At 39.5% G+C, this 13358-nt stretch overlaps 1 protein-coding gene across 1 annotated transcript in view; it reads left to right on the top strand.

Moving 5' to 3' along the window:
- Window positions 1-6050: 6050 nt before the first annotated feature.
- Window positions 6051-13358, top strand: part of nrxn3a (neurexin 3a) — a gene marked incomplete at both ends in the record, with an annotated part of 298178 nt that continues 290870 nt past the window's right edge. Inside the window, one exon of the mRNA XM_080548147.1 lies at window positions 6051-6072. Within this exon, the coding sequence (XP_080404273.1) occupies window positions 6054-6072 (19 nt within the window). The remainder of the gene's footprint in view (window positions 6073-13358) is intronic.

The raw sequence follows: 13358 nt of genomic DNA, 5'->3' as shown, positions 1-13358 counted from the left end.
TGGTTCTCCATGGAACGTCCGTAGCCTCACTCAAACATGGCTTTCCTGAAAGCGGGTGGTACGGTAATCTGTGAATGAGCGGATTATGGTAATAATAATAATAATAATACTACTACTACTACTACTACTACTAATAATAATAATAATAATAATAATAATAATAATAATAATAATACTACTACTACTACTACTAATACTACTACTACTACTACTACTACTAATAATAATAATTTAAAAATATATAATACTACTACTACTACTACTACTACTAACTACTACTACTACTACTACTACTACTACTACTACTACTAATACTACTACTACTAATACTACTACTACTACTAATAATAATAATAATAATAATACTACTACTACTACTAACTACTACTACTAATAATAATAATAATAATAATAATAATAATAATAATTTAAAAATATATAATAATAATACTACTACTACTACTACTAACTACTACTACTAATAATAATAATAATAATAATAATAATAATTTAAATATATATAATACTACTACTACTACTAACTACTACTACTACTAATACTACTACTACTAATACTACTACTACTACTACCACTACTACTACTAATAATAATAATACTACTACTACTACTAACTACTACTACTACTACTACTAATACTAATACTACTACTAATAATAATAATTTAAAAATATATAATAATAATACTACTACTACTACTACTACTACTACTAACTACTACTACTACTACTACTACTACTACTACTACTAAAAATAACCACAAGCGGCAATGGGCGTGTTTCTAAATATATGCCCCCATAACCATAAATGGGGTGAGATACGGGTGGTGACAGACATGGGGTAAATCTACAGACAGGTAGATTGACAGATAGCATTAGCCTTAGCGTTTAGCCAAAATGGTAACATTTCAAAGACCAGTTTTTTGAGATATCTGGAAATGCTTCAACATGGTAACACATTGTAGTGCCAAGATGCATTTATTTTTTATTTTTTCCCAGATTTTATCCCTTTTTCACCCAATTTGGTAGCCAATTGAACCCAACCTAGCATCCAATTATCCCCTGCCTATTGCGAAGGATCCGCCGCACGACCCCGTGGCCGGCAGTCCCAGAGGAGGCCGCCAGGCAGACTAGCTGACTGGCTCCTCGAGCACAGCACCTGTTATTCCGGCACCCCGGGGGCGCTGTTGCGCGACGGATCCTTGTCCGGAAATACTCCTATACCGCCCTCGGGAGCGGCCGCCCAATATGCCGCTCCCCGTGTGTGCCCCAGCCATATCCGGATCTGGCGAGCTGGGATCCGATCCCAGTCCCCGGTGGGCAGCTTGCACTAGTGGCCAGTGCTTAGACCGCTACACCACCGCGGGGCACCCAAGATGCATTGTTAATCAGTCTTGGGAGGTATATGTTTTCAATATATTTATAGAGTATGTTAAGTGATATGAACCAGAGTAAAGTTGTCTGTATAGGCTATTTGTGAACGATATATAATGTTAAGCTGAATAGAATCAATATACAGCATAGAGCATTAAATGTAGGAAATAAAGCAGCAAGAGAAAAAACAACAATGACCATTCGAGAAAGTAAATGTTATCATCATTTTCTGTCACATGCAGAAAAATCCATCATGGCGGACCTTATGGGTTCTTGAGGCAAATAGGTTCCCCATGAGGAAAGACACATATGAACCAAGTTTCATACATTTTCATCCAACGGAGTGGAAATGCCAGCATTCTGAAGTTAATTATTTACTTTTGGTTATTATAGCGCCACCTATGGTCTAATCATGGTCATTCTTTCTGCCATAGTTACTGATGCTCTCTAGTTGTGGCATGAAAATTCATAGCATTTTTGGTCAGGGACTTTTTGAGCTATTTGACCAAAGCCAGGAGAAGAAGAAGTATACCACCAATAACAATACTGTTCCTACTACTACATAGTAGTAGGAACACAAATAATAATAATAATAATAATAATAATAATAATAGGTGCTTGGCAACAGAAACACTCAATCTGTTATCCCAATGTGTGTGTGTGTGTGTCCTAGCCTGCAACTGTTTACTGTTTACCTAGGATGTTCCTGATGCGTACAAAATGCAATTAATTAGCCAACAAAACAGCCAACAGATTATGTTCCCCCTTCACCATACAGTATATCTAAAAATAGCTCGTTATGAAATAAGTTGCTCTCACACATCTCTTTATAAATCCCTCTGTGGGTAGCTCGTACCCATCCCAAGAGTCCTACTCTGTATACCTAACTCAAACTCACCCCTTTGATGAGAATTATACTCTATGAAGTATAGTTATCCCTTATACAGTAGTTAGTTAGGGACCGGACTTATTCTTGACCACATGACCTGCCACATCATTAACATGTGAATCAAAGATTATGCTCAAAGCACCACTGTATGCATTTCCAGAGGACTGGCAGTTCCAGTTTTCCTTCAGTGCGCACAGTGACAAAAAAAACATAACAACAATTAACTGGATGCGCAATTTAATAAAAAAAAAGAGTTTGCGATTTTACAAGTCATGATTGTACCGCTAGCAACAGATTTTCGCACAATGCACTTTATATTAATTTCCTCATGGACATCGGTGCACAACTTGTTTGTTTACACATGTTTGTGAAAGGGCTATATCGGCCTCTTGGTTCTGGGAGATGAAAATACCAGAGAAAAAATAACTCAAGAATGTCTCCCGGCCTTACTTATAGTCTCAGTTGGCCTTATAGTATTGGATTTTACAGTGGAAAATTATAATCCTGTTTATGAATTGTGCCCAGTGACAAATAAACAAGTTTGTCAAAACCCTACAGAGCCTGTAGTTGGAGTATTGATCTGCGAACAGCCCAGCTACCAGGCTGGTACGAGTGTTGGTTCACTGGTGGGAAGAAAACCCAGAGAGATACAGTAGAAATAATCTGTCAGTGAAAGTAGGTCAGGACGGAAAAATAAGAAACTGCAAAATGACGAGTGCTGAGCTGAAAATGATGTTCTGGTCAGACACAAACTAGAGCAGGGGGATTACAGAACAACACTTTCTCAGCAGTTAACCATGTCCCATTTCAGAATAAATGATCCATGACACACTAGCATAATAACAACTACTATTATCAGTACCGTGCAAACAAAGTGCTTTAAATGGTATGAAGGGTGCAGGAAACACACAATGCCACACACACACACACACACACACACACAAACATCTTCTGGTATCCCTCGTCATTGAGTATCACACGCACATACACACGCACACGCACGCACACACACACACACACACACACACACACACACACACACACACACTTCTGGCTAATCTTGCTAATTCCTCAATTCCCTGGAGACTGATTTGAGTCAGTTGATTTAGTTGAGTAGTCCATTGCACATTGCAGGGTTCAACCTTTTACAGATGTTAAGCATATTGGAGAACCCTTCCTGAAAGAGGAGATTAGAGGAGATTACACACAGACATGTGCAAGCATGCACGTACGCACACACACACACACACACACACACACACACACACACACACACACACACACACACACACACACACACACACACACACACACACTCACACTGTGACATGTCATTGGAATGAATGACCATTTGAACAGCTTGTTATGTGTCACTGGTGCTTCAGACCATATTCGTTCTGAGACTGAATTAATATCTAACACACATCTTATTAACTTCCCACAGAAAGCGTTTAGATTAATACCTAATACATTTCTGATTGCTGCCCACTAAGAGCAATTACTGGATCTGGGCTCAATTAGGCTCCACTTAATTTCCCTCCTTTAATTGCTGCATGTGGTCTTGGTAATCAGAGGACTTCAGCCATATGTGACACGTTCTAGTGTTTTGGTCCACATTTCAGCATCCAATGTTCTGACTTTTCTTTAGAAAAATGTGAATACATTTCCACATTGTTGAAAATCAATGACACATCGCTAGTCAACTAAAACAGCTTGTTTTGTGAGCCTGCTAACAATGTAAAGTAGTGTTATAGTTAACTAGGTTGCAGTAGGGATTACTCACCGAATCAATTGTGTTGCAGTATTTTGACTAGCGAGTTTGTGTTGTTATTCTCAACAACGTTGAAATGTATTTCCAAAATAAGAGTCTGAACATTTTGATTGGTTGCTGACATGAGGACCAAAACACTAGAACATGTCACATGGAAAGAACCATGGCCGCCATTCTTACAGTAATAGTCTTCAAATCGGTTTAATAACTAAATGTGCCGTCCTACATTTTATTTTGATACAAAAGTACAGTAGCTACCAATACCCATTATCATGCTACTGGACTTAACGCAATGGGTCAAGGTCTGTGGTAATGTAGGCTGGAATGATCAATGGACAATGCTGAATGGACGAAACCGAGGTTGGCCCTCTACCTCTCTTTTCCCTCGATTTCTTTGTCTTCCCTTTCTCCAATTCTCCCCCCTCTCTCTCATGTTCACTCCTCTCTCTCTCCTCTGCTCCTGTTGTTGCTCTCCCCTCCTCTCACTCTCTGAGGGTCATCTGTCTATCCCAGCACTGTCCCACCTGATACAACTAGAGCTTGATGATTTGTTAGCCTAAATGCGCTAGGTTTCTCCAGGAACAGCATGAAAGAAAAAACGCTCTCAAATCTGGGTTACTATGTATGACCACGGTGAGATTCAAACCTGGTTCTCCAACGTGGAAGTCCCCTGCTAAATAGCTACGCTAAAGCCACTAGGCAATGGCAGAGAGAGCCAATGCAGGTCTCAGGCAGGGGCATCTTGGTAGTAGCGTGTGATGTCTCTTGTCACCTGTATTACATGTACACACATATTAACATTGAGCCTTCCCCTGCATGCGGTGGAAGGTCATCTGTGTCAAGGTTTGGTGTCTGCAGTGAAAAGGAAAACCCAAAGGTCTCACAGAGTATCAGCAGCACTCTCTCTTTCCTCTCCTCTATGCTACAGTCCCCGACATCATAAATTCACAACCTGCTTACAGGGAGCTGGGAGTACTGTCAGCTCGGATTTATGTCCCTGATGGGTGTGTGTATGTGTGTGCGTGTGCGTGCGTGTGTATGTGTGCATGTGTGCACCGGTGTCTGAATGCTTGTGTGTGTGAGTGTGAATACTGTACCTGTGTGGGAAGAGCCTGAAGCTTATGGAAACAACCATGCTTCCTCAATGTTTTTACAGTGTTTTGGGGATATGGGTGTTGCTAATGATCTGTTCTCTGTCATAGGATGGGACAGATGAGATTATGTCACTGGTGTTCTTTCTTTACAGTAAATACATGCACATGGTCGTGCCAAACGCCGACCCTGTGTATGGTGCCACGTGTGATGGGTTTTGCATGATAGATTCCATGCAAACACAATCAGAGTGTTTCTAATGGTGGTCCTCTTTTCCTCTTTTTGGTTGTTTTTGTTTTTTTCTTTCCTGCCACGGCGAAACCAGAGGTCAACAACAATATCCCAGGTGAGTTTTGGGAGCAGTTTTTGCAGAACACTTCCTCAGCATTATGCTTTGACTAAGGACGCTGACTAAAATATCTGATAAAAATCCTAAATGTAGTTAAATTCTGTGAATACTGAATATCTGATAAAAATCTGTTGATGATACAACATTATTATTATTATTATTATTATTATTATTATTGTATAGGCTATTGTTTGTGTTATTTATACAACTTTTGTTTCAGTCATTAATTAAGCCATAACATTATGGTATTTGTTCAGAACAGAAATGTTTAGGGACCACTTCATTTTGAATAGAAGGAATTATCTCCAGGCAGTCTTTATTTAGAACCAAAATATAATAGGTCTTCTATAGAAGCCTTCTATAGTAGGCCTTCTATAGAAGCTTTCCCTTATCTGTGGGACGCTTGTGATACCTGTCAGTGTGTCTGATGCAATGCTTTTCCTCATGGGAAACTATGTGACATCACAATACCAAAAAGTATTGAGAATATGTGTTTCTGAAGTGTTCTCTTCTTTTCTCTCTCTCTCTTTTTCTGTCATCATTTTAAAGGGTTTTCACATATGATGATGGCGGAACAAGGTATGCCTCTCTCTTCTTCTCTATCCTTCATTTGGGTCTGGTCGTGTGCATGTTTTTGTGAGATTTTATGAAGTTCTTTAATTTCGCTCACTTAAAATGGAACATATGTGACAGGGTCTGATGAAAAAGTCCCCATGTAGGGCAAGGTCATTTTTCAGTTTTTTTTTTAACCCTAACCCTAACCCTAACACATAACGTGAAAGGGCAGATTGTAAGGTTTCAAATGATGTATCATACATTGAAATCTGAAACAAGATGAAGAAGTTGTGCGTATTTGAATGTTGATAACAGAGAATTTTTTTCACAGACACTTTACACAGGCAGGTAATGGATGGGAACAATAGCTAGTTAACTCCACCCCCAACCAGTGGGGTTGTCAGCTAACCCTCAGGAAACAAACTTGCAGGGCTTGTTTAAATTGCTAAACAATAATAATAATAATAATTCAAGATTCATGATTGCCATGTGTGCCAAAAGTTTATTACATCCCATTATACAAGAACAAGAGAGTAACATTCTTATGACTTCAGTTTCAGTCGACATTGCAGCAGAAAGAGAAAACAAAATGGCAAAAGGAAACAATAATAATGTTGCGTCCGTGTGCATGCATTTATTATTATAGTCCATAATGCATCTAATGGGACTTAATGGTTCCTTCCCATCCCATCTGGGCATCAAAGCTGTAATCAAAATAGAAAACAGTACATTTAAAATGATTTCCCACTGTTACCAACACACCATTTTTATGAAATACTACTAAGTTCATAAAATAGAATTGCTAATACAATTACAAATACCTGAAGTGCTGGTGACTCACATCAAGGTCTCATCTCTCAGAACCTTGCACCTCATAATTCTGTAATACAAATTTCAGGTCAGTGGTGTGGACACTTCTATAGTGTAGACTTGTATCCTTTCCCTAGACTCTCATGAACATAGTATACTGTACTTGTAGAAGTCATCCTGTATACACATACTGCACCGAAAGAAGTAGGCTAGTGAAATAATTTCAATCCACAGTATTATTCTATAGCAAATTTACAAATCAGCAACATTCTCCAGCATACAGCATCCATACATCAAGCTGCTAAATATGAGTGATGTGCAGTTCATGAATGAATCATTATTTTTGATTCCACACATTACAAAAGCATTTACGTTTTCTATAATCTATTATCTCCAACAAGCTTATAAAAGTCTGGAAAAAGAAAGTTTCAGAATAAAAGTCTGAAAAAAAAGTTTTAGAATAAAAGTCCGAAAAAAAAGAGTTTCAGAATAAGTCTGAAAAAAGAAAAGTTTCAGAATAAAAGTCAGAAAAAAACGTTTCAGAATAAAAGTCAGAAAAAAAAGTTTCAGAATGAAAGTCAGAAAAAAAAGCTTTACTTACTTACTTACTAGTAAACATACACACAAACACACACACACACACACACGCACGCACACACACACACACACACACACACACACACACACACACGCACGCACGCACGCACGCACACACACACACACACACACACACACACACACACACACACACACACACACACACACACACACACACACACATTCAGAATAACTTGTGTACACAATTAAAAAAAAAACACCAAGTCAGCTAATAAAAAACAAACAACTAGCTTGCTAACAAGCTACCACCTGTGTGGCTAGACTAGTAAACACTGACACAGCTTAGTAAATAACATGTAACTTACTACATAGTTAATAAACTAACAAGTTTGGCTATGGCATGTAACTCACTACATATTTAACAAACTAACAAGTTTGGCTATGGCATGTAACTCACTGTCGGTATGTTGGCAATAAACATGCAAACTTGTTTGGTTAGCCTAGTGAACATACACACATCTTAGTAAACAATGCATGTAACTCACTTACCCCAAAACAAAGCAAAAGCTTTATTGACAGACTACAGTCCTGTGAATAGTATGTTGATCGACGAAACTTCCTCTGTGGATACAGTCATTGAGTCTTGTCAACAAACAGACACACACACATGGCTATTTATCGGGGTGTGGGTTGGGTGAAAGGGAAGCGGATACGTCCCCAAACAAATACGAAAATCCCCCCCCCACCCAAGTTTTCTAACAAACTGTAGCTATTTTAGTGAATGCAAAACTCTTGGTTATGATATTGCGTGGGTTCTTTATAGCTTCAATTTTCGTCAAATGCAAAACTTTTTTTTTCACAACAAGACTTGTTTTGCTCGATTGCGAGGTTTCACAATTCCCGACATGCGGACCTTTTAATCAAGCCGTGACACATATTACTGTTTCAACAATAATAGATTATTCGAGAATTTACAATATAAGGTGAAACAGATTCACACTGTTTTTTATTCTTTTGCATGTACTGATATTTTACATACTGATATGTTTGTGTGTGGTGTGCCCGAGTGATGGTTTTGAAGTGGTGTCATACTACAGTTATTGCAACTGTTATTGATTGATATTGTATACATGTACTGATATACATATATTAACATGATACTGTATGTGTCCTCTACTTATCAAGCGGTGTCTTGTGTTAAACTATTCACTGTTTATTTGTGTGTGTGTGTGTGTGTGTCTCTCTCTCTCTCTCTGCCTACCATTGTGGATACACTACCCTCTTGTCTCTTCGACATGCCTCTCTCGTCGCCTCCCCTCTAGCTAAAAGCAAAGGTACCGTTCTCTATCTTTCTCTTTCTGTTCTCCTTCTTTAAAAGCAGCGCTGCTCTGTGAGTGTTTGTGAAACATGCGGTGTAATGTGTTTCTCTGTGTGCCACTATAATGTGTTTACTTCGTTGTGTTTAGTGTTTCTCGTCTAATGGCATCTCACCAAGGGTGCTCGGATTAAGCAAGCAATTAATGAACCTTAATTGAAGGAGAAAAAAAGATAGAGTGCTCACTGAGAGTGTGTGTTTATGTGTGTGTGTGTGTGTGTGTGTGTGTGTGTGTGTGTGTGTGTGTGTGTGTGTGTGAGTGAGCTGTAGGAATGTACAGAATGCCTGCACTGATAGCTGCACTTTGGCACAGATCTAAGATCAGATCACCCCCACCAGATCCTGATTGTAACCGTTAGAGTGGGATGGCAAAACTGACTTAAGATTAGTGTCTATGGACAACATATTCCTACTCCAAGCGGGGGGGTTGCATTGAATCTCTCTAGGGCAAGGAGTTTTACCAAATCACGCGACCTGAAAAACCTTGGGCCCTTCCTATTTTTATTTTATTCATGTAACCTTTATTTCACCAAGAAGTTCCATTGAAGTCTGAGGACCTGTTTTAGAAGTAAAGGGAGACCTGGCCAAGACCTAGTATAAAACATCAGACAGTCTCACAGTCAAAAAACAGACAGTCAAATATATACAATACAGTACAGCATCTATACATTAAAATAAACCTACCACAAATATATACAGTTATAAACCATACATATCATGAAACAGTTACACACCTCGTGTAGCACAGTCATAAACCATTAGTTTAAACTCCTCAATTGGTTTGAGTTTATATGGTCACATGGTCAGGAATAAACACTTTGCCACCCTAGGTGTGGCAAAAGGGAATATTTTTCTTTCTTTGCTTTGGGATTATGGAGGGATTACAAAGGTAGTCTCTCATGTTGATGATGCTCGGCTGGGATGCTAGTAGATTTTGATGGTGTCCAGGAATTATGTTTTACTGATTTCCCTCTATTGTCTATGGTGGATTAGATGGATTATACGACAATCTGTTTTTTTTTACCTCAGTATTTCCATATCTGAAGTGCAATGAAATGCTGTTTTATTCGACCATATTTTCTGTCCCCGTAATCCAGTGTCCTTGAGTGAATTATGTGATTAGACGATAGGATGTGCTGCTGCAATATGATTGAATGCACTTCCCTTGAAAGGGGGGGGGGGAGTATATTGTATAGAGTATGGAGATGATAGGCCTATGTGATGTTTCATCAAACACAACAATAGCTTGTGTTATATCAATGTCCAGAGCGTGGTATGTGATATGTCATGTTTTATGGTGAAAATCACTCGTATAAATGTCATAAAACATCAACCAAAACGGCAAAAGCTCAAGTAGCGAGTAGACGGGTGGGAAAGGGAACAAAAAAGAGGGAAAGAGACAGGTCAAAACAGAATGAGAGATGGAGAGTGTTACAGCTAGACGGTCATGGAGACACAAGGATAAATGGGATGGGAGGGTGGGGGTGTCTATTTTTAGTATGGAGTGTCAGTCTCCGTTTTCGCGCACTGTTTTGCGACGTGAATTAACAGTACATGTAATTTGTTGCTTTTCATTGTGTTTGTAGACTACTTTCGATAGTGTTCATGTGGTTAGACCTGCAGTTCATATGTATTAACTAACATTAGCTAGCTAGCTAGGCGAAAGCTCCGTCTAACTTAATTAACATTAGCTAGCCAGCCAGCCTTGTGTGTAGCAGCGAACTCTCTCTAGCTAGCTACCTAATTTACGTTAGCCTATATCTTTTGTCTTTGTCTTTGTTCTTCTATGATAATTCAACATTAAAAGTCGAGGAAAGTATACTTTTCAACCACTTAAATTGAAGATGGGCATAATAAAATAAGAATTAATTTGTAATAATAATATTAATAATATATTAATAATAATAATAATAATTTGTAATTAATTCTGAAATCAACAGTGAAGGTCAGAGTCAGCCTGAATGCAGTTGTGCATTATGTGAGAATTCTTGTTTACTACACAGTTGAAGAGTCATATCATCATTAAAAATGAAAATTGACAGTGCTGTAAATAGTGTTATTCTTGCACAATACATTGCACTGCAACTTAATCTGCATTAGGCTACTGTTAGTGAGTTTACTAATTGCACATAAGAGCTAGATGTTGATGATAAGGTCACCTTCCTTACAAGGTGAAAGTTAGAGTTAATGCAGCCAACAAAAACTTGATGAATACATACAAAACTGTGTGACTGTACAATTTAAGAAAAGTAATTGTTTCCACTTAGTAGTCTAAATGTTTAAGAGAGAGGTCGATGGAGGCCTACTATTTTGTGTTGGCTTTTGGGTGGCCCCCACAATTTAACTGTTGTTCCCTCCTGTGTTCCACCCAAAAATAATGTGGATCCGCCCCTGGCCTGACCCACTGCCTTCTGCCTGACTGCTGAGGAGAACGTATTTTGAATATGTTTTGACCCAGGTCTGAGTCAAACAGAATGTAATCCTTTATTGATATCAAAATACTGTACAAATAATGACTTATTGTCAAACAGATCAGTCATCCAAAATCTAGCCTTCAGCCCTGGCCCATCCATGGATTCAAACCTAGCTACCATTCTAACTATGAGTACACACAAGTTATTTGAGTGTGCATGGTTTAAAAAAAACACACCATTATCTTCACCCAACCCCCAGTTTTTTTACATACCACATGTGACGACCTAATAGTAAACCAGCAATGATGAGCAAGATAATTCTGAATCGCTTCTCTGGCTGTTTCTTCCGCGCTTGACCGACTTTGATACCCCTGGAGTCTTTGGACATGATGAAGAGCTAAATTTAGCTAGAAAGGAAAGCTCTGCTTTTAACAGATGAATTGCAAAGTCACCGTTTTATTTTAAGTAAGCAAAAGTAGTTCAGATAAGGTACATCATCACTTGGCTATGGATTACAGTATGCACAGTGATAGGCTAATTCTCCAAGATGATGATGATTTCACCACAGACCCTATTCCCTCCTGTGATGGGCGGGGTTCAAACATCCACGTGGATACAAGAAGGCCATCCACCAAGAGGACATCCTCAAGGTCTGAGTGTGAATCTTGAATTTACATGTCTCAGACAGGGCATGATTCCAAATGATCTACTGTACACTACACTCTCTCCCTCATCCCTTGGTGAACTGTATGTTATAGAATCCTAGTAGTGTATCAATATCTTCCTCAGGCAGTTTTAGATTCCTCCTCTTCCTTCACGTTCCCCTGTCTAAACCAACCTACTATGAAACCCAGAGGAGCACTACAGTATAAAGACAAGTGTTGTCAGTATCTTTCTTCCCTCCGCCAGCCTAACCTAGTATGAAACTCAGAGCAGCACTAAACTACAATATAAACCCCCAGTTCTGTGTCAGTATCCTCCTTCCTTTCCGTCTGCCTGCCCGTCTCACTTCCTGCTTCCTGTGTTTAATGCCTCTGCGAGACGGCAGACATTATTACCCATCAGCCTCCCTGTCGACTCCTGTTTGGCAGACCGGGGACCTCCACTCCGGCTCTATTTGCATCGCAGGCTCAGCAGTGGCGGTGGGAGCGGTGTCAGAGACAGATAGAGATAATAGGAGAAGTGTGTAGCCGTTGTCTGGAGTCATATTTTCTGCCACACACTCATTCTCGCTTTCTTTTTTTGAAATTCGGCTTCCCACTCTCTCATTGTCTATCACCTACTCTCTCTCTCTCTCTCTCTCTCTCTCTCTCTCTCTCTCTCTCTCTCTCTCTCTCTCTCTCTCTCTCTCTCTCTCTTCCTTTTCTCTCTGTCGTTACCGGTACTTTCCCTCCTTTTCTCTCCCTCTCCCCTCTTCTCCCTCTCATCCCCCCTTCCTCCACTTGCCCACCCCCTTCCCTCTCTTTTGCTCATTTGACAGTGCTTATAAAGGTGCACTGTCTGGGATTCATGGTGTGAATAAAGTCAAAGCTAGCAGCTAACCACCCTGCCGGCGCTAAGGGCACCGAGAATTCACGCACAGCTGGTTTCACATGTAGGCCACAGATAGACACAGGGCACAGTTTTACGCGCCACTCTGGCACGCTATACTGTTGCTAACACTGTACCTCAGCATCTAGCTACGTAAGGTTTGGGATTGTCCTCCGACTTCGCTATCTTCCTCTGGTATCATGGGAAGCGTATGAGCTTAGCCATTAGAAGTTTGCTTTTATCTTCTAAAGCAAAAATGATATACTTATTTCTACATTTTTTCAGCAGAGTGCATGAGATGTTTTCATGAAAGTGTCACCCAATTGGTAGGTCGGTGGGGTCCATTACAAGGTTCCCAACTGATCCCTCCTGGGTTAAAACTGAAGACGCACCCAGTCATACATTTTGAAGTTTCACTTGTGCTGTAGATCACAAGCTTTAACACGTGTCTGTGTATGTGCACATGTTCATGTATGTGCATGTGCATGTGCTTGCTTGCTGAGACTATGGACTATGCTCACCAGTAGAGACAAAGAATGGTCATGAATACTATAAATACTATGTCATACTATATGGTGTCACAAGTTCTAAGTGAATCATATCACCGAATGTAGCTGCATGAC

The sequence above is a fragment of the Nansenia antarctica genome, assembly GCF_963989245.1.
Source record: "Nansenia antarctica genome assembly, chromosome: 1".
NCBI lineage: Eukaryota > Metazoa > Chordata > Actinopteri > Argentiniformes > Microstomatidae > Nansenia > Nansenia antarctica.
The sequence above is the reverse complement of the archived record's forward strand: the minus strand, read 5'-3'. Positions and strand labels throughout refer to the sequence as shown.